The sequence below is a fragment of the Orbicella franksi genome, chromosome 6, assembly GCF_964199315.1.
Source record: "Orbicella franksi chromosome 6, jaOrbFran1.1, whole genome shotgun sequence".
Taxonomy (NCBI): Eukaryota; Metazoa; Cnidaria; class Anthozoa; order Scleractinia; family Merulinidae; genus Orbicella; species Orbicella franksi.
The window spans coordinates 14,522,061-14,544,155 of NC_138150.1; the positions used below are offsets into that span (position 1 = coordinate 14,522,061).

The window sequence follows — 22,095 nt, forward strand, 5'->3', positions numbered from 1 at the left end:
TGTATCTCTTTTTGTTAAAAAAAAAACACCAACCAGCTCCATATTGCTGAAAGCAAGATCAACATCTAATGGGAAGCAGCAATGGCACAGCAGTAAGAACCCTCACCTCCGACCAATGTGGCCCAATTTTGATGCCAGCTCGGTGCCATATGTGGGTTGGGTTTGTTGGTTCTTGCCTTGCTCAGAGGGTTTTTCTCCAGTTTTCCTTCCCTCTGCAAAAACCAACATCTTCAAATTCCCATTCAGCCAGGATATAGGGCTTGCATGAAAACCAGCCAAGGTCAAAGATATTGATATTCCTTCCTCTCTCAAGGGACTTAAATTGTCACTGGTGAATAGTAATTAGTTTGGGCAGCTTGCTTGGTTTTGTTCTGCTGTTTTTAAGCAGTGTAATTGGTTACCTTAACATCAGCTGCAGCTGGTCATTAACACTGTACATGTGTTAACTGATGCATGCAAATAATTTATCACATTACCTTACCTTACAGAAAAACATCAGTCATGAAATGATACACTTTACTCAGACACAGGGCCTTGTATCAAACTTTACATGTACTATACTTCACAAGTGTTACAAAAATCAAAAAATATCTTTTTATATATAAAATAACTTTTGAAAGAAAAATCAATTGTTAACCACAAAGTACTGGAAAAGCAGTAGATTGAAGCTTTCCCTAAAATGAATTGCAGTTTAGTGACATGTTAACTGTGGGAGTGGTTACCTAAACAACACAATGCATTACTAATCATCATTTTACCATGTGTTAAGAAACTGAGGTGAGAAAGATGAATTGCTAGAGACATATCCATTCTTAATAATCATCAAAAGAAAATTGCAATGAAAGAGTTGACTATCTTGGCAACAAAGTACAGACTGTGTTGTGTGAAGAGACACTTTTGGCATGAACTAACAATATCTGAAATAGCACTTTATGTACAATCATCCAAACTGCATGAATCTCCCCACCCCCCACCCCCTACCCCCTCAACCCGGATATTCCTATGTTATCAAAGAAATATTTCAGGCACATTCTGTACTGTAAATTTGTTGCAAATGAAAATTATGTTGGTACACATCACAGTCACTTATAATTGGGCAGAGAAACAAATATTAAGTAGAAATGTATTTGACATTTAACTCAACATCTAAGAGCATTACAATGAGAGTCTCTTGAACATGTTCTTTCTTAGGGTGATGTCTACCATTTAAAGCTTCACCCTTGTTTTTACACTGTATAGTACACTTCCTAAATCAATGAATTTATCTTGTTTTAGGAAATACCTTACATACACTTCTTGCTGTTACTAACTGTTCTAGATTCTTAAAATATAAGAGGCTTTTGTTTGTCATTTCTATAAAAAGTCAACAACTTGTCCTTATTACTACTACTGTAATTAGTTTAATTTGAATTATATCATAAATCATTGTTAATTTTGGTTAATATGCTGACACACATTGAATCACTGGCTCCCAGTGATACTTCATTATATGTGAAAGTTCTCTCCCTTTCAAGCAGTTGCAAATATAATTCAACAGTGGATTCAACTTCAAGCCATGTAGTGATAAATTGATCCCTTCTTGAAGTATGCACAGCCATTTTCTACTTCCAGAATGCCCTATAAGCACTGGAAGTGTTCAGTTTGTCTTGGCAAAGTAGCAGAACATTAGAGAAAAGTGGAAGAACATGGAAGAATTCAAACATAAAACAGCTCTTGTTGATCATTTATCTTTCTAGATGTGAGAGGTTCAATCTAAGAAGAACCTACTGTTTGACTATAAATATTTGTTCTCTTCATTGAACTTAGGTGGATGTCTCCACAGAAAACATGACTAAGCCAAGCTAGATAATTTGATGCATAAAGAATCTCCTCCACTTTCCTGTAATCCATATAATCTTTGCCTGTGCACTATGTTGCAACAATGTACATCCTTAATATATTTTTGAGACTTTTGTGCTGGTCTCAACTCACTGCAGGGAAGCTTCATAAGTTATAATAGCTTTTATCAAACTATATAATGTTACTATTATCAAACGACTGATGAAAACCAGTTTCAATGAATATTGGCCCGTTCCTCTGTGACAATCACTGCAGACTATATTATGTTTTAATATTGACTATACACAATTACAATAGAAAAATTCACAACCTAAACAAGCCTAGCCTACACATATCAACCAGAATATTTTCAAATTACTCTAACAAATAAGTAAAAAAAGTTGCTTTTTTAGCAGTCTACAAGAGTGTCTCTTGTTGTGTATGCTTTAGCAATTTTGCTTTCTTCTTATCTAAGTATTCTTACAGGCATAATCAAACAAACTGAAATGTCGTAGCCTTGTTGCTGCCTAATGACTGATTTTGGCACATGAACACCTCAACTTGTCATTGTTTGCATCTCATTATCCCTTCTACCCCAACATAATACCCTTTTTAAATTGCAATATCTTGAACACACAACACTGTTCTTTGTGACTTTGAGTTACTGCAGCATCAGTGACTTCAAATTGTCCTGTAATATAGTGTCCTTTACTGCATGGAAAACAAACTTGATATTTTCTGTGTCAATGGCCGTCGTAAAGTGATGAAAAAGAGCTTTAGACCTCTCTCGTCGCTTGCTATCAAACATTTGTAAAATGAAGTTCTGCACATCTTCCAGCTTTCGGGGATCACCCTGGAAAGCTGGGAAGTAGTCCTTTATGTTTGCATATTTGATCTTTTCCATTAAAAGATCAGTCTTGTTTAGAAAAAGGATGATTGACACATTGGCAAAGAATTTGTTGTTGACTATTGTCTCAAAGATGTTGCATGACTCCACAAGACGATTCGTTGTTCTATCTTCCATTAGAACTTGGTCATAAGCACTTGATGACACTAGGAAAAGAATGGATGTGACCTCGTCAAAGCACTGAAACCACTTGGCTCTTTGTGATCTCTGGCCACCAACATCAACCATTTTGAATGGGATTCCCTTGATGATGAACTCGTGTTCAACAATACCCTTTGTCGCTTTTCTTGCATGAAGAACATCCTGCTTTGTAGGCAAGTAATCCTTTAAATACAAGAACAAGAAACAAAGTTATGAAAAATTAACAAACCGTCCTTTAATCAATGATGTAAGTGGTGGCTTCTTCATCAATTGTCAATTTTTCAACAAAAACCATTGCTTTTAAATCAAAAACTGTTTTGCCTCATAGCAGTATCGGTATTGGAAAAACATTTTCGCTTTAGAATTGATCCAAGATTTTATCATGGTGCTGTATTAAACTAATCATTGCTGAAAAGGTATACAAAAAAACTCTTATCGCAGTCCGCAATTTTCAATCGATATGGCAATCAAATCTTCTAAGTCTGATACATTTAATACTGATAATATTGGTAGTACATGTATGTTTTTCTGTTTGATAATTTTGTAAATTGCCACTTTCAAGACTAAGATCTCGAGTGATTTATCAATAGAGGTTACTGGACGACTATTTTGTTGAAAATACCCATATAGATCAAGTTACCCTAAACTGAAATGGACTAACATCCAATTCAGAAGGAGTAGCAATAACCCCTAGTCATTTCATGCTACAGAAACTGGCTTAGGCTTTCACAGCATAAGCCCATCTGGTCTACATGTAAGTGCAGGCATTAGTCAAAGGTAAAAATATTAGAGTAAAAGCATGAGTTTTCTACAAGATGCAGCCAAGTTGACTATCGCCACAACATGAACTTAATAATTAAAATAACTTCAGAGTCTGGTGGCCAGCTGGGCCAGCATCCTTGATTTCTTAGTAGCCCAGGACCAAATAAAGTGGTCCTGTATGTTCAGTAGTACACCAGTGTAACACTATATTATCATGACAGTCAAAGAATTCAGAAAGTTGAAATATTGTGCCCAGCTCCCATAATCACAGCGGAATTCCAATTTTTCGAAGCTCCGAAAGTAAGAATTGGTTTGAAAAGTTGGGGGTAAACTTAGTGTCAGACTGAATAGAGGGACACAACTTTTGCTTCAAAGAATCTAAATGTAGAGTCTCGAAAAATCCAGTGTGTTTGAAAATCAGGATTCCACTTATCTGAATTTTTTTCAAAGCCTTGTGTGTCCTATCACATGGACAGGTATAGGTAGCGATGAGTATATATCTGAATTTTCAACATATGGAGCAAAACATGGCATCTTCTTGGATATCCCTTTTGTCCAACTGGTTTGAAATGTTTGTGATCTTTAGTTATTATCGTATTATTACTTTGGCTTTCTGAACACTTTCGTTGTTCCTTGTTTTTTGGTTGGTAACAGCCCCAAACCAGAAAGAAATCTCAAGAATTTGCTGTTAATGTTAATTTTCCAAAACCATTGTAGAGGCAATAACATGTGCAATGAAAACAGTCTGCAAAGTTCTTTGGGTGAAGCAGGAGTCAAATGGCAACAACAGAGAAATCACAATGGCATCTAAACATGGATCAACTTGGAATTGTTTATGGCTTAAATCCCCTTGAAATTTTCTGCCTTCCAACTAAACATTCACTGAAGTTAGTGATATTAGAGTTGGGGAAAAGAAAATAAAGTTAATCCAATTAAACCAGTGGTTATTTATTGTTACTCTAACTTCATACTTCACAATACATCACACCCTAAGTATTTTGTACCGTAGTGGCGTATCAAGCAATATTTACACCTCAATTTTTAATCGCCCTGTCACCACTGGCAACCAGGCAACTGCCAAGTTTTAGCCCTGCTATTGCTCACAGGAAACAAGGTTATGTATTCAGTGGCAGATCCAGACCTTGAGCTTAGGGGGGTGGGGGGGTTTGCTTGCCCTGCGGGCTTTTTCTTCCTGCTGCGATTTTTTTTTTCTAACCAAAATAGAAGGAGCCTGGGGCCCCCGGGCCCTTCCCCTAGATCAGCCACTGGTATTCCTGTTGTTTTATTTAACAAATAGATTCAATAGATGTTGATCTAGGCCTTCATAGAAATCAAGAATGTATAATCTACTAGTTTTGCTAAAATTCCAAGTAAATTTTCCCCTAATGGAGATTTCTGATTATTTCTATACATACAATGTATTTAGTGGTACTAAACTTGATATGCTAGTATACTTCATGCAAACCGAACTGTCACTCAAAACTTCCTGCTATATATACAAGTGTGCTTATCGATTTCTTTTTCTGCAATTTCAAGTTTGTAAAATTGAACTTCTCATCTTCCTCACAATCAGCCAATCAGACTGCAGCAATTGCATTACTGTGCAAGTATAATCCTAACAAGAAGATCTGTTAGATCTTATAACCGCGCTTTAAAAATGAAACGGTTCACTTAGTCCTACCGTCGGAACGCAGTGCACATTCCAAAGCAGTCATTGATGATTCTTTTCTTACTGTAGACATCACATCACTTGATCAACACAAACTGTATTATTGCACCATCAGTGGTAGCCGTTGACAAATCTCCGATGACGTAATGGTCTTAATCTAGAACTTTCTTCTGGATATGTATGGGCATGAACGATGTGAACGACACAATAATAACACTATTAACAACAGCTTTCTTTCTTAAAAGTCATGATTAAAGTTAATTGGTGTTTTCCACGAGTAAAGGGCTAGCAAAGTAGTCACACAAGTCATATAAAAAAAACCCTATCCCGACCGATGTATCGATTTTGGTCACTCCAGTGACCACAGATTGAAAACGTGACAGAAAATTGGCGTTACTTTCGATTCTCACCAAATTTGGACAGTGGGATGATCTCATCATTAGCCAATTACAGGCCATTTTTCAGCTCTTTTCGTCATATCCCCCCCACGGGAGAATTTTGTCAAGTTAGCTAATTTAGTATGCAAGCCACCGTAATGGCGGCCACCATATTGGTGGTCACCTTCAACGAAATGTTTATTTGCTCAAAATTGGGGCAAAATCTTTCGGAGATGGAAGTCAGGACATTTGTAAGGACACAGAAAGTAATTTGGGGCCGGTTGCTGGCTTCTAAGGCTGAATTTATCCAGAAGTAAGCTGTATTTTCGTTTTCGTGCTGAAAGCCATGCGATGAAATATTATCGGCTTGTTCTGCTGTCTTGTTCTGTTTTTCTCTTGGTCTTTTTTGTAGCCCGCCGAGGCCAGTCTTTCGTCTAAATCAGTTGAAAAAAGTGCGAAAAAGATGTTCCCATTCAAGGTTTAAGCTCTCAGGCGATAATTCTGGAGTTTTTTTGGCCGAAACGTCGGCTTTGTTATGTTCGTGTTTTTCAGTTGCTATGGGCAAGAAGAAGAAGATCTGTTAGATCTTATAACCGCGCTTTTAAAATTTAACTGTTTGCTTAGCACTACCGTCGGAACGCAGTGCACATTCCAAAGCAGTTATTGATGATTCTTTTCTTACTGTAGACATCACATCACTTGATCAACACAAACTGTATTATTGCACCATCAGTGGTAGCCATTGACAAATCTCCGATGATGTAATGGTCTTAATCTTTGTAGAACTTTCTTCGGGATATGTATGGGCATGAGCGATATGAATGACATGATAATAACACTATTAACAACAGCTTTCTTTCTTAAAAGTCATGATTAAATTTAATTGGTGTTTTCCACGAGTAAAGGGCTAGCAAAGTAGTCACACAAGTCATATAATTTAATAATAAAACTCTATCCCGACCGATGTATCGATTTTGGTCACTCCAGTGACCACAGATTGAAAACGTGACAGAAAATTGGCATTACTTTCGATGATCTCATTATTAGCCAATTATAGGCCATCTTTCAGCTCTTTTCGTCATATCCCCCCCTCAGGAGAATTTTGTCAAGTTAGCTAATTTAGTATGCAAGCCACCGTAATGGCGGTCACCGTCGACGAAATGTTTATTTGCTCAAAATTGGGGCAAAATCTTTCGGAGATGGAAATCAGGACATTTGTAAGGATACAGAAAGTAATTTGGGGCCGGTTACTGGCTTCTAAGGCTGAATTTATCCAGAAGTAAGCTGTATTTTCGTTTTCGTGCCGAAAGCCGTGCAATGAAATGTTATCTGCTTGTTCTGCTGTCTTGTTCTGTTTTTCTCTTGGTCTTTCTTGTAGCCCGCCGAGGCCAGTCTTTCGTCTAAATCAGTTGAAAAAAGTTCGAAAAAGATGTTCCCATTCAAGTTTAAGCTCTCAGGCGATAATTCTGGAGATTTTTGGCCGAAATGTTCGGCTTTGTTATGTTCATGTTTTTCGGTTGCTATGGGCGACCGTTGCTTCCTTTGTCAGGTCAAGTCTGGGGAGTGAGGTCACAAAAAAATTCTAATTAATTCTGGTTTTGTTCGATTTCGCTGAAATTTTAACACGATAAGGCTGGATTGTTAACGGATAGATTTACCGCCTGCCGATGTGTGGTAGCTATTAACGCTGAAGTGTTATATCGCTTCGAAGTCAGGGTTTTGAAGAGATTTTTTTGCAACGTGTGGGTTCGGCATGATTTTGTAATTGGAGGTTTTTGTTGACCCTGAAGGAAAAAATATCCGGAAAAGGTCATTTCATCGACGATTCAAAGGAATATAAATATGTATATGTTCCGAGCTAAATTTCTGCTGAAAAAATATAATTTTTGACGAATGCTGGGTTTTTAATTTTTTCTCGCGAAAGTCAGTATCGGAGATCAGATTTATTAATGTTTCAACAGCTTTTGGCGAGTAAACATCACAGGTTGCGTGACTCAAAATTTGGCCGAGTGGAAGCTTGGGTCTGGTCGCAGACAAAACTGCGAAAAAAAAAAACCACGGGTAAACCATGAACCGCGCTCAGCCCATGGCCGCGCGGTTAAAAAAAAAAACACGGGTAAATCATGAACCGCGCTCGGCCCATGGCTGGACAGTTAATAATAAACTATAAAACCTGTTTTTCACTAGGTCATATGCACAAGCATAAGCATAACAGTAGTGTTGGGATACCCACAACACAAGCATAAGCATGCAAGCATAAGCATAACGGCAGTGTTGGGATACCCAAAACAAAAGCATAAGCATGCAAGCATGCAGAGAATGGATAATTGCCTTATTATCGGTTCCCTACATCCTCAATACAGTAAAACAAGATGAGGGACAATGTTTATTCTTATGCTTACAGCAGGGTAGAAGTTAAAGCCAAAAACAGAGATACACTTTCCCTTTCAAAGAGGCACTCAGACTATCATATTCTGTCAGGAAGTACACAATGATGAGGGAACCAAACAGATTTGGGTATTTGCAATAGAATGCAATGGGTGCCTACTAATACTTAGATCACTTGGAGTGTCCATTCCTATCACATTATTAAATATTGTAAATCAGCAATGCCTTAGAGTTAAATGGCAATGATTACAACTAAGGTCATTGTCAACAGGAGCACTGATTGTTGAAACATAACTGATATCATAAATAGAAGGCCAGTATCACAAGAGAAATACACCTTGTTCACACAATTTCTTCAATCATTGCTAAAATTTAGCAGGGCTAGACATTTTAGTCATAGAATAGAATTGTTTAAGCCACAAATCGGTATGTGAATAATTTCACATTCAGAACCACCAGTTAGTCTGTGCATATCAAAACATTGCCTACCCCACATTGTGTTTTTGCTCAGTTAAAAAAAAGTCCTTTCAAAACCATTTTTGCAGGGTTCATAAATCTTGATTGTGATCATTCCATACCCTCAATCCCAAACAAAATTGTGCCGTGGCTTGAAAATAAATAAGTGGAAAAAAACAGACCCACAAAATGACTGACTTTATAAGTTTTGAACTATTGTGGCTATGTAGATATTGCATTACAATAATCAGAATTTTTCGTTCTTTCATTCATTGTTTGTACAGCATCAAACTTCTCTTCACAGCAAGCTTTAGCTTTTGAGCAAACTTTTCAACAAACAGTTCACAAAAACTTATGTGTTCTTTTTTAACAAATGATTGTAAAAGAAGATAACCGGAGACACAGTCAGGCGACTTAAAAGGGACCCTTTGTGTAAATAAAATTATTACAATCTATATTTAGTGATTGCTCTATCTGTTATTATACAGACAAAACCCAAAGCTTTTGAGCCCGTACAGGTCCGGACAAAATGAAATCGAAAATAAATCTAAAACGAATGAACCACAAAACTTCGCAGATCTTTTCTGAAAAGTATATTTATTAACTTTTGCGCGTACGAAGTTTTAAGAGTCTGTATATATAATAAGTTTGTATAGCCACTTCTGACACTCGACATCAATCACTTAACATTGGGTTGATGCATAAAACTCCCTGAAACACAGCCAACCGAGCTCTTTAGTTAATTTCACAACGGGGAAACGGAAATCCAAGTTCAGGAGTGCGCATTTTATACATGAGGAAATTTTGGATTCTGTTTACTTGTATTTGCTGAAAGCACGGACAGATTACTTCATCGAAGTCTCGAATTATTAAACGTGTCTAAACATGAAAATAAAAACAACCTTTAAAACTAAATAATTTCAATCCTGTGGTTCTTATTGTATAAACATCAGATAATAACAGACATGTAAAAAGAGCAATCGATTGAAAACCAATAAAAACTCAGTGGTTTTCTCTCCTCAGGACTATAGACAGAGCTTCGAAATTTACTGGGATGGTTTTATGCCATTAAATTTACAATGTTCCCCGGGAACTGGACACGGGTAAAATTGAACTGCATTTAGGAAGGATTGTTTGCTCTCGCGAATAATACGAGGAGAAAGAATATGAAAGAGATATTTGCCCTAAATGAGTCCCAAGTTCGTCGGTATGTTTACATCTCCATCTAAAACTTAACGTCCATTGAACGTTCTAAAGTGCAATACACATGTGAGGGGAAGAAATTTTAAGGTTAAAACAACTCACCGGCCGACCAACCCGTTCCAAATGATCGAGGAAATATTTAGATGAATCGCCCTGTAAAAAAGGAATGATTACAATTGAGTCAAAGTAAGCCTGAAAGAATGTCAATTTCAACCCTCCCAAACGGTCGCCAATTCTGTAAACCAAAACTGCAAACGACGTATTCGAATGCCTGTCCACAGTATAACACAAATTAAAACTTCTTTTGCAAGTTACTTTGATGGAAGTACACAAAAGTCTCCCATTCCGACTTTCCTTCCAAAATAATTGGGCTTATGAAACAAAGAACAAAGATAGCCAGATCAGATGCGATAGTTATGTCGCTCTGATATCATTATGAGTCGGTAAACCAACTTTATTTTTTATCCCCACGAAAACGCCTTCAGGCCTCGCTTTTACTTCAGGTATACTGTAAAATCTAACACAAAACAACGACGTAGAAAATAGAAAGAGTGTGTGTGCAACCGAAGAAACATAATAAATACAGTTTTAATTTCCTTCATGGGCTAGCATTGTTGAAATCTGCGAGAGTTGTGTTATGCATAATACATTGTTTGTGGTGGCTCGCAGAAGCCGCTTTTTAGCAAACGTAACATTTAGTTCACGATCACTAATTCAATCTCCTACAGATCAGATCAATAAAAATTAAATGCCTATTCTCACCAGCTGAAATTCTCTTCTTCTGTCGTACGCATCTTGAATGCCTTTATCCCGCCAAAGCCTCTTCACACAATCGAAGTAACTCATGAACATATCCGTGTCGATGTGTTGCGTCGCTTGGAAATTCAAGATCTTTTCTGCGTACATTTGGTTCGAGGGATCTTGCCATTCTAGTCTCAACTTCCTTCGAGCATCAGCCAGGACCTTCATCCCCTTGAGGATGTTACCATAAATGATGGGGCGAAATTCATTCAATGCATCGCTGTCGAAATCCTGGCCATGAATGATGCGCATTTGCTTAAGGAAAGTGCTCTTCCCGCTCTCTCCGGCACCTAAAAGCAAGACTTTAACTTGACGACGATATTGAACTTTCTCTTGAGCGATTTGCCTATCTATTTTTCTTGATCTGGCTTTCTGTTCAGCCTCCTCTTGGCTGAGGCAGCACGCATCGAACACCATTATGGCCGACACTGAGGCTGCAACTGACTGCAAAATCCACACCCACTGAGGGTTGCGAGCTATGGAGAACATGGCCTTTGATCAGACCGACCAATAAAAGAGCTTACCGGAAGGAACACGTATTTTAACACGTTTCGAGACCTGATTTTCGTCGCTAATTATATCTAACACATTTTTGTTGCTCCGGGTAAGCTCCAGGAAAGCTAATTACTGGTTTTAAGGATATTTTCGAAAATGAGTCAAGGGAAAACAATTAAACTGTTAACAATAGCAACTAAGACAAGCAAAGCATGACAACATAGTTCTCAACATTTTCGAGTTATTGCTCAACGATTTGCCCTTTTCTTTTCAAGTCCAGTTTAAAGCCAATAATTTTAAATCAATGTCAGTAAGAGAACATTGAATATTAAACACATCTACCGCTTGAAAGCCTAAAACAGAGACGATGTACACTTGCTGTCAAGATAGGAACATGTTAAAATGGAGGATAAACTAGAACTTGAGGTCGCTTTGTCTGATTATTTCCTTCCGTGCCAGCTTTCCACGAAAATTAACTTTAAATTTTCCCTTCAATAGTTAGTCATAACTATGACATTGCCTTAAAGTATATAGATGAGTGTTTGTTTTCATCGGAATTGTGCATGCATTTCTGTTTCTGTTGTTGTTCTTGTTGTTTTTTCTGACATTTGGAATATATTATTTTTCAATTAGCAAAGATTTGGCTTTCACCATATATTCATTATTTTTTCACTGGAATTTACAATAACTGTGGACGCAAATGCTGACACCTTACAAATGATCTAATCAATGTTAATTCACGTCACAGGTCGAGAAATTAGCAAATGTAACGTTTTGAAATATTGCCATTGCACCTCTTTTGTCGAGAAATTGACGAGTAGAAAAGAACAGCTTAAGTCCACTGAGTAGGGAAATAATGTACTTAACAGACCTGCGAAATGGACACTAAGATTGATATATATTGCCTAGTATATGTTTTTCTGGTATCTTTTTTCGCTGAAAACACCAATAAGTGGAATTAAAGGATCTCTTCCAATCCGTTTGACGTAACTAAAAGCCCTCTCCCATACGAGTTTAGTTTTACAATTTTAGAGTAAACGAACCCCATAAAGTTGCCTTTACTGCTACCAAATCGTGGCTAACATATAGACGTTCACTTGAAACCTGCTCAGTGTTTACCCCGGGAGTATTTCATAGCGTGAATTTTTTTCAGAGCAAGCTATGCTATGAACAGAAATGACGGAAGGGTTACTTTGGCAGAGTGCCGGATTTGGGAAGGACTGGGAATTAGCCTTTCTCAATTAAATTTATTTTGACATACATTACAATAATTAATTCCAATAAATCTGGTGCGTTTACAACATCAGCATGGGCTCCTAATGTCAGCTAAGTTTAGCTAGACATAAAGGAGAATAAAAGTATTTTCTGCCAAACCCTTTGACAAACCATGTTTTAGCAACAAACTTCCTTCATGGAAAGCGTCAGCCCTTGAAAAACTTTCATTCACAAACCTGTTTATAAAGGGAATTTTATCTATACACGTTTTAACATTCCGGATCAGTAAATCTCGTCGTTCATTACAGGGGCACACTTATGTTTCCTTGTTTGCTGATAAATGACATCCGTGTTGATAAACAGATATATAAATGAGCAAACAATCTTGTAATAATATTATTATTAAAGTCCTCGACAGAACAAAAATAGCCTTGCTATCTCACAATAGGCTGAAAACAGAATCTATTTGGGTTGGTGATGATTGATTGTTCGCGTTACCAGTACGATTTGGAAAGCCGTCTTTGTTTTGTTATGTAAACTTTTCAAGTTTGTTTGAAATAATGTTTAACAGTTCCGCTTTCGCGGGAGCAGAAGGCGGTAATTGTACAACGTCAAACTAGTATATCATATCCGCTATTCGTAAGGGCTGCTTCCGATTTCTTCCACTTCCGCTTTCAAAAATACACCCACTTTTATTCTCCTAAATACACCCACTTTCCTGTTTCGCGCTTACCAACGTAAGTCATTATGCAATACATTAGTCGTCAATGGGTCTCAATATTGTGTATCTCAAGTCACAACAAAGACAGCCTTGTCACAACTTATTCCGAGCATTCGAATGACGCGTGAGACCGAATAGCAGTCTGGGTATTCATCCCGGTAAAGATCGCAACCAAACAATGTTACAATGTAAAAGCTTCTTTCGTACTTGCAAAGCAGTTAAAACTTTTCCTTCCTATGGATCATCGCGCACTCCTTCCAAAACACCGTCTGCCTAGGAAGCTATTTACACTTCGATTCGGAAAAAGAGTCGACTAAGAAACGAGCATAAAGTAGATTGTTTTGGATGAGAGCTCCACCTTCTTCCGATTCCTGTTACCTGTTGTTTGCTGTGGCCAAAATCTTTGAAAAAATTATCTATGACCAACTATACAATTATCTAAATGCAAATGATTTATTAACCAATTGCCAGTCTGGCTTTCGATCTCAACACAGTATTCTTACTGTCTTGTTGGAGACTAGCAATAACTGGTGTGTCAATGTTGACAACGGTCTTCTCAATGGTGTAATTTTCATTGATTCAAAGAAGGCTTTGACACTATAGATCATAAAATCATCTTGTAAAAACTTGCTAAATATGGGGTCCTAAAAAGGTTCAAGTCTTACCTGACGAATCGTATGCAACGAGGCAACGTAAACATTGAATCACCTTTCCAGCCCAAGCCCGAAGTTCTCCAAGGATCAATAATTGGTCGTCTATGTTTTTTATCTATATTAGAGACTTAATCGCTCGAACCTATAGGCTCCCCTACAATGTATGCTGATGACACTAATGTTACTTTTGCTGCATCTAACATGACTGATCTTGATACCCAAATCAATAGTGAACTTAAAAGCATTAATCTCTGGCTCAGAGCCAACAAGTTAAGCCTCAATGTTGCTAAAACTAAGTGCGTTTATGGGCATTAGCTCGCGTCAAAAACTGGAGTCTTTAAATGACGAGACAATAAATATTACTGCAGACGACGTCAAAATGAACCAAACAGATCATAGCAAAGCTCTCGGACTGAACATAGATGAAAACCTATCCTGGAAGGAGCACATAAACGCAATTTCGAAAAAAGTCGCTTCCAGTATCGGTGCACATAAGCAAGTCAGCGTTTTGCAGTGTTCAGTTGGGATGCTTGTCTCAGCTGCTAAGTGAGAAACTTCAAAAACTACAAAATCGTGGTGCCAGAGTAATTAATAAATCAAGTTATGATACGAACTCTAGCTATCTTCTTATCTCGCTTAGCTGGGATAACTTATCAGTTAGAAGGGCGAAGCAAAAGGCAAATTTAATGTACAAATGCGTTAATAAGCTCGCCCCAGTTTATCTTTGTAACAAGTTCACTCCGAAATTCGTCCTTTGATCTTCGATTCGCGACGCTACTCAAAAATTGTATCTACCTCCTGACCGAAACCAAGAACCGACTACCTAAAGCGAAGCGTCAGTTACAGCGGAGCTTCTCTATGAAACGATCCTCCCGAGAAACTTTGTACTACAAAATCCTTAGACCTCTTCAAAAGAAGTATTAATATATGGTTCTCTGCATCGGGACTCCCACACTGCAGATATGTGACACACGGCAGATATGTAAACTAGTAGATAGAAAATGTTTCTGTTTTTTTCTATTATTATGTACTGGTATTTTTACCGTGGTATAAACAAAGTTTTCATTCGTTCGTTCGTTCGTTCGTTCGTTCGTTCGTTCGTTCGTTCGTTCGTTCGTTCGTTCGTTCGCTCGCTCGCTCGCTCGCTCGCTCGCTCGTTCGTTCGTTCGTTCGTTCGTTCGTTCGTTCATTCAAGTTAAAAAAAACACTATTTTCTTGTATTTTACACAGGGTTTACAGCGATTTTGCACATTTAAGAAAAACTGGGCTCACTTAGTCAAAACTACAACAATGCAAATCTATAAAGGCAACCCTTACACGGATAAGTATCCCTAATTATGTGAAAAAGCAATGTGATATTGTTTGGGTCACTGGTTGTCATGAAGTGATGGCCGCGGAAGAGAGCGCGAGAATTCTCTTGTCGCCTGTCATCAAACATCTGAAAAAGAAAGCCTTGCACATCTTCTAGTTTTCGTGGATCTCCCTGAAACTCTGGGAAGTATTCCTTTATGTTCGAGTGTTTGATCTTTTCCTCTAAAAGGTCTGCCTTGGTGAAGAAAAGGATGACTGACTTATGGGCAAAGAAAAAGCTGTTGATTATTGTATCAAAGAGGTTACATGAGTCCACAAGACAATTCGTTGTTCCGTCCATGAGGAATTGGTCGTAAGCAATACACGACACGAGGAACAGAATGGACTCCGCATTTTCAAAACAAGGAAATCTCTGCCACTTAGTGTTAGGGCTGGAATACCTCTGGTCACCAATATGGATCATGTTCAACGTAGTATAGTAAAAGTTAACCTCATGCCTTGTTATGCCGCCAAGGCCTTCTGCTGCTTTCGCATAGTGAGCATCCACCTTTGTGGGCAAGTATTCCTTCAGCAAAAAAGAAAAGTGCAAGTAAGTATATTTTAAGTCTAAAATGATATATACAATTCAGCCAAAGAATAACATTTGCTTGTTTGAAGCAGGGGCGGGGGAGAACACTCTGCGACGCCTGGCACTTTTTGTGTATCTGAATCATCCAACAAAAAATGACGTCACATCCGGTAAAAAAGAACGCTGAGCGGCAAAATCAAATTTGACCATGGCATAATCGTTCTCTCAGTAAGTAAACTGGTAATATTTTGCAATCGGCCGGATATTTTTAACGTTTTATTTGGCCGCGATAAACAAAATTTTGTCTTCTTCCTCGTCATATCAGTTTGTTTGAAGGACAGGGTAATTATTTATTCAAAAACACGCTGTTTTGAAGGCGTGTTTTTTACGAAATGTCGCCATTTCTTCCTCGCTGAATTCCACAGGAGTCATCGTTTGTGTAGAAATAATGAATTCTAGGTAAGTTGCACTCAATTCAAATATCCTATTCTCTTAGGTAGGCATCACACTAAGAAAAATGCACAATGACAGGTTTCTAGACATGGGGGAACCTTATTAACAGAAGCGCCTTTTTTAAGATTTACTATTGCCAAACACTCGAGAGTACTTGAGTGCTGTTAATCGTATCACTGCAAGAATAGACCCACACACATAACGCGCTTTGCAGAACTTTCTTGCCGATCGACACTAACACAAACTCGTGTGTTTGCTCATGACTCAAACTGATGCCATAAAATATGTTACGATTGGTTAAGAACCTTAAACAAGATATGTTATCCCTAACCAATCCCTTAATTGATAAACGCTTCGTTACAGGCAGGCCGTGAGCCCCTTAAAAAAAAAGCAAGAGGATTAGTTTTAACGGCGATTAAGTAATTTGGACATGTCGTGGTTTTTTCTCATTTATAATCAAATTTATTTTTCCGTTTCAACAGTGTTTGACGTCAGCAGCGCTAAGTTCCAATACCCCCCCCCCCCCCCACTGAGGTCAAGCATGCACCTTTAATTTCTTCAAACCCTTTCATTTGCCCTGTTTGCAGACCAAGTTCCTCATCTATTAATCCCTGTCATATTGGCAACCCATTTTGAAAGGTTACTAAAAAATTGTGCATTATATTTCAGTGTGCTTTCTCTTTGTAATCTTACATCAAGATATTTCAATCCCTAAGGAAACGAGAGAACACTAGCAATACTGACAATTTTCAGTAATTCATCACTTTCAATATGCCATCTAAACAAATTGTTCGTAAACAGTAGTGAAATTTCAAGGCTTTACACCTAGCCATAGAAGGAAGTCTGGGAACAGGCAATAGCAACAGTGACAGTGCCAGGCTGGTGAATTTTACAACCTAATGAACTCATGTCTAACAATGATGAGTGATGAAGAAGCATGGTGCAGTGAAACTGAAGAATCAGACTGTGAGAGACAGTGATAGAGTCAGTGTCGTGAGAGTGATGCTAGTGTCTGTGAACTTGGACCAGATCAGCAAAGAAAAGGTTTTGTACTAGAAATTGACGGAGAGCAACAAGTTTGTGCTAAAAAACTGAAGAAGCTGGCTCAGACCAGTCTTAAAGCCAGCATCTACTTACAGTACTTGTCAAGAGTTCCTGACTTGTGTATGTGGGAAGGCTCTCTGTAATGACCTATATGGGGAGGCTCAGCTCACGATGAGTACCTTTTTCTGGCTTCAGGTATAAAATTAATGATAGGGATTTCACAAGTTGAGGTGTATGAAAGGGTAGGAAAATCTGTCATTTAGGGATTCCATTCTTCTGGTTCTAAAATGTTGTTGAAAAGCTCTCATTTACTCTCCTCAGCCAGAATGAAGAGATTCTATAATATTATTTATTAACTTCTTTCCAAGGGAATAGAAAAGGGATGCAGTATTCTTAAATAGGTTTGTTAAAGGGGTACATTTACCCTTTTGCAATGTAAGGTTGACAAAAGAGGTGCCATTTCTATCAAAATGGTACAAATGTATACAAAAGGGTAAGGGGTAATGGACCTTGAGATAAGGCCTTTCCATTCAAAACTTTGTAGAATACCTCTTCCCCCCCCCCCCCCCTCCCAGCTTGTGAAACAAAGATGTTCAAATTATTGTTTTGTGAAAAAAGGCAATTATTAAAAAACAAAACGGTGCCAAGAGATTAAGTGATTGTCAATGCAAGTTTCCATTTGTATTTTGAATTAAAATGGGTATAACATGATCCTCAAGTATACTACGCAGCTTCACAGAGAGGCCCAAACTGATGATGAAAACATATGTTTTAACACTTAAAATTCTATTTTTGCCTCTTCCCTTGTACCTTGTGACCTTTGTAGGGAAATTCTGAAAAGGTCCCCACCCCCACCCCAAAAAATTCAAATTTTATATACAAATCACTTTTTTATCTTGAAAATGGTCTCAGAGACAACAAAACATTTTTATGGCTAGCTAAACTACTTATTAGGAAAATAAAAATGTTCAAGGAAAAAATGAACAGGAAGAAACAACAACAAATTAACTTTTTTTTTTTCTGAAGAGCTACTACTTGTATATTTTTTTAACTTACATGTAGGTTAACATAATTTGTTTTCACAATTTACCACAAAAGAAAACACCACAGAAAGGAGAACTATAGTTGTGGCATCTGAGCTACATTTTCAAATGGAAACATTTCCCATAAAAAATTTCCAAATTATATTCTTACCAGTACAACAACATACCAGCTATATTTTGCAGAGAAGTATACTTTATTAACAAAATTGATGTAGTGAAATTTTCTATTTAATTTTTGTACACCTGATCTTACAGAGTGCAACCTTTGGTTTAACTGGTTCACTTTACTGTTAAGGAATAATTAAATAAATCACACCAGAGTGGCTTTGTATCTTTATTATAATTCTCATTATCAGTAGAGAAATCACACTTGTACACTGGTCCACTGATCAATACTCTTATGTGTATGTTAAACATGGGAAAGTAGGTTGCATCATCTAAATCATAACATTGTATGCCTGTGTGGGGTGTATATGCCAGGAGGTAACCACCTAAGAAAAGACAAACATAAATTATGTCATTGTTTCAATGACTCACCCTAAGTGGGTATTATGCTCATTACCACCTTAATAAACAAGATATATTAAAGTATAATTTTTACCTCCGCTTTAAACTTTTCAAACCTACAGTTTGTTTTCACTTTCAGAGAGGTTCTTAAATTCACAAGCACACCACCCACGCCCCTCAGCCCTGATTCCTACTCTCCCATAGCCAGGATCCCATTTCAACCCTCCAATAAATCAGTAATTTTTTTTCTAATTTTGGTCTGACTTAGATTCATCTCCACTCAGCCATGAAAGCAATGGTGGTAGATTTCTGGATATTTGTTGGTCTAGTTCACTATTGTTCTCAGATTCCCACCTCCCTTTTGACAGAATTAAATTCCGTTAAAAAATAAACAACAGTAGTTTAATCAAATTAATGCAGAGGCAAACATTGAACCAGAAACTTACTATAATTTTGGTATGAATGATACCAAAGTATAACTTACATAATTAATATCACATCTTTTCTATTGTAATTTAAGACAGTGCAACTACTAATAGATTGACCCCAAAAACCTAAAAACAGGACTTTAGAAACACAGGTAAGTGAGAATATTACCAGTTTTGCTTTTGCCACCAAGCACTCTGCTTTTAAAAAAAATACATGGAAGATAATGACAAAGCAATAACAAAACCAGTCAACCAACCTCTGGCAATTCAATAAACACACCAAATTCCCCTGCAAAATTCTCTTCAACACCTTACAGTACATGTTAATGTCAGCAGCATAAATTCAACTCAATGATTTGGCATGCTACTATCATCAAATGTTTATCCCTTGATTCAGAAGTTTTAGGAGTATCAAATAGAATTCTGCTATAGATTACAAATGTTGTTTACCTTAACAAATATTTGCATTAATTCTGGAGATATTTAAGTTCAAAATGTGTAAAATATATGCAAATGAGAGGACTGATGATGTCATACACCAAACCCACTATTACATCAAGTGCAGACCATATATACAGCAGAGATCATTGAAACTTGGTAACCTTATAGTTCTACAAGCAACACACTAATATGGCTATAAAAAAATGTTCCCTATTGGCAACTCAATCTCTTCCAGTCCCCTCTAACCCAATTTCAATAATGCAGTGATTTTCAGCTTGAAAAACATTAATCAAGGACATGAGGTGGCCAGAAAAGCCTAGAATATCAGGGAAGCTCTGAAATGCAGTCTGTTGCCATGGTAACAAAACTGTTACGCTCATATTATGTAGCACATCTGCAAATTGCATCGTAATAGCACTGTCCCCACTGGAGCCCATGGTTCAGTAGTTTACTTGGACAATAAATTTCATAACTTTCCTGGGGGACTGGATGATCTAACCGGTATGTGGGAGACTCCCAGAATATTTGCAAGAATGTATGACTATCTCTTCACAGGTATTCATTAATAAATAAATAAATAAATAAATAAATAAATAAATAAATAGACAGTAACACTACTAACATGACTGAGTTTGGAAAATATATATATTTTTAGTCTATGATATTTTGGAAAATTCCCCTCTCCCATCTAACATGCTGATCTTCTTTAATTTGGTACTTGAAATTGATAACAAGGATGCTACACCTTGGCAACTCGTTGGCCAGGATATGTTGCACAGTCTTCACATCAGATAATGGGTCTGTACATATTATTTATGTATTTATTAAACAGAGATCTCCCCATCCCATCCCTATGAAAATTCCAATTTTTATTAATAGTTTTCTTTAAAAAGTTTGGCTTTTGAGACCCTCCCCATCCCTGGAATTTCCAGTAATCTCCTTGGGGTGGGTATGGACATTTTCTAGAACCACACAATAAAACAAATAAACAAACTTTAAGATAAAATGTTGAAGTATAAGTCAGTGGGACATATATACATTGATCAACTTATAAAGACATGATTGATCATTGCAACTTACTATACACAACTTAAGCAAAGGTGAAATTATAGTCTGAAAAAAAAAATTAGGTGTGAACTGGATTCTAACCCATGACCTCTGTGATACCGGTGCGATAACTTAATTAATTAAAGTTCTATGCTACAACATACCAAACTGCTAATTTATTATGAAGTGACACAGCTAAAGGAGAGTTGTCAAGAAATCAACTTTTTTGTGAATTCTAAGATCAATATGAGTCTTCTAAATTTAAGATTATTATACCTAACAAAAGACATACAGTAGGCCACTGCACTGTGTGCTCTCTCTACACACTCTTCCAGGCAGGATAGTAATACATATACATGTACTTTTTTTTTTGTTTGGAATATACTGTTACTGCATGGTCATACAAGAGGTACTAGTTGCTGCTGAGTAGTCTTAAAATAAGTGAACTAAGTGTGACAAAATATAATGTATATTAAATCTGCACCAGTTCAGTACAATTTAATACCAAATTTTAATCAGCCGCAAAAAAAAATTGTTAGCACCTGATATTACATGTACTTTGTGAAGGCTTCTGGAGGGGTTATACTTTTATAAAGCACCTGGCAGCAAGTACTATTTTGATTTACTAAAGCAAGACTGTAGTAACTGCTAAGAAAATGTGTTTTGTACATCCCAGAAAAATTGAGTGGGGGTCAGTGCAGACCTCTTCACAAAAGTTAAACTCTTAACCTATTTATGACCAAAATCTGTGATTTTCCCTACCCCTTTTATGACTGTTGCGACTGCTACAGTTGCCCTAAACATAAGTTTTGAAGGACTTTTGTCGATGGTCTTATCAATAATGATGAAAATTGAGGTAGCTTATTCTAAAAAAACATAACAAATTAAAGACTAAAGGGCAAAAGCCTCACCCTGGAGTATTTATGACCAAAACGACTGAATAACCATACCCTTTGGGGCTGCACAGCTGTATATAGCACATAGGGGAGAGTTCCCCCCCCCCCCCCCCCCACCACCTACCGCTGGAGCAGGAATCAAAATATTATTGCCTTGATGACATAATAAAGATAAAATCTCAAAATAATCAAGAGTTACATATATGCATGGGACTTCACTAACAAAATGATGCCTGTTGCTTGCTGTAAATTGTATATAAATTACTCCTACAATGTACCAGAATTCTGTTAATCTGGTCACCAACAGGTCACAAAAATCTGACTGTATAATTAATAAATAAGAAAATGACCGACTGAGCTTTTGTTTGAGCCAGAATAGAGTGGCCATAATAACTAGGTGGCTGTGTTAACAGGGGTGGCCGTATGGTGAGGTACATTCCACAGTAGTGATAAAGATGACACTCTCAAACATCAGTACCCATAAAGATTTTGGACAGTATATTTTGCATAATCAGTTGGAAGAGGAAGAGGGAAAATGGAAATAAAATAGAATAGCTCTTGTGTACCAGAGACAACCCTTTCCCCGAGTTACCCTGGCGGAGCTAACTTTTCACTTATTTCTTTGCAAAATTCAACCAACCGTTTACACGAGGATGACGAACCAGACTTGGGGGCGAGACAATTCAGGTGGGCAAGTTGACTCGCCTTGGCAGCTAAAGTAACCAACAACTTTTCTTTGAGTATACATAAA

General features: G+C 37.3%; 2 protein-coding genes across 2 annotated transcripts in view; both read right to left on the reverse strand.

Annotated features, from left to right (window-relative positions):
- Positions 1-1,030: 1,030 nt before the first annotated feature.
- Positions 1,031-11,523, reverse strand: LOC145490281 (guanine nucleotide-binding protein subunit alpha-12-like). The gene is made up of 3 exons (XM_081469408.1): positions 10,484-11,523; positions 9,824-9,874; positions 1,031-3,049 (listed from the first exon to the last, which is right to left on the reverse strand). Exons 1-3 carry the CDS (start codon positions 11,009-11,011, stop codon positions 2,480-2,482), a joined length of 1,149 nt encoding a protein of 382 aa, XP_081325534.1. The 5' UTR covers positions 11,012-11,523; the 3' UTR covers positions 1,031-2,479.
- Positions 11,524-14,276: 2,753 nt separating this feature from the next.
- Positions 14,277-22,095, reverse strand: part of LOC145490282 (guanine nucleotide-binding protein subunit alpha-12-like) — a 12,407-nt gene continuing 4,588 nt past the window's right edge. The window contains exon 3 of the mRNA XM_081469409.1: positions 14,277-15,482. Coding sequence (XP_081325535.1) covers positions 14,889-15,482 — 594 coding nt within the window. The 3' untranslated portion in view covers positions 14,277-14,888. The remainder of the gene's footprint in view (positions 15,483-22,095) is intronic.

Excerpts from the sequence above, each read along its gene's own strand:
- LOC145490281 (XM_081469408.1), bottom strand. The coding sequence starts at position 11,011 with ATGTTCTCCATAGCTCGCAACCCTCAGTGGGTGTGGATTTTGCAGTCA. Across the intron at positions 9,875-10,483 it reads GAAGAAGAGAATTTCAGCTG|GGCGATTCATCTAAATATTT; the intron begins GTGAGAATAGGC and ends CCTTTTTTACAG. Across the intron at positions 3,050-9,823 it reads TGGAACGGGTTGGTCGGCCG|GATTACTTGCCTACAAAGCA; the intron begins GTGAGTTGTTTT and ends TTGTATTTAAAG.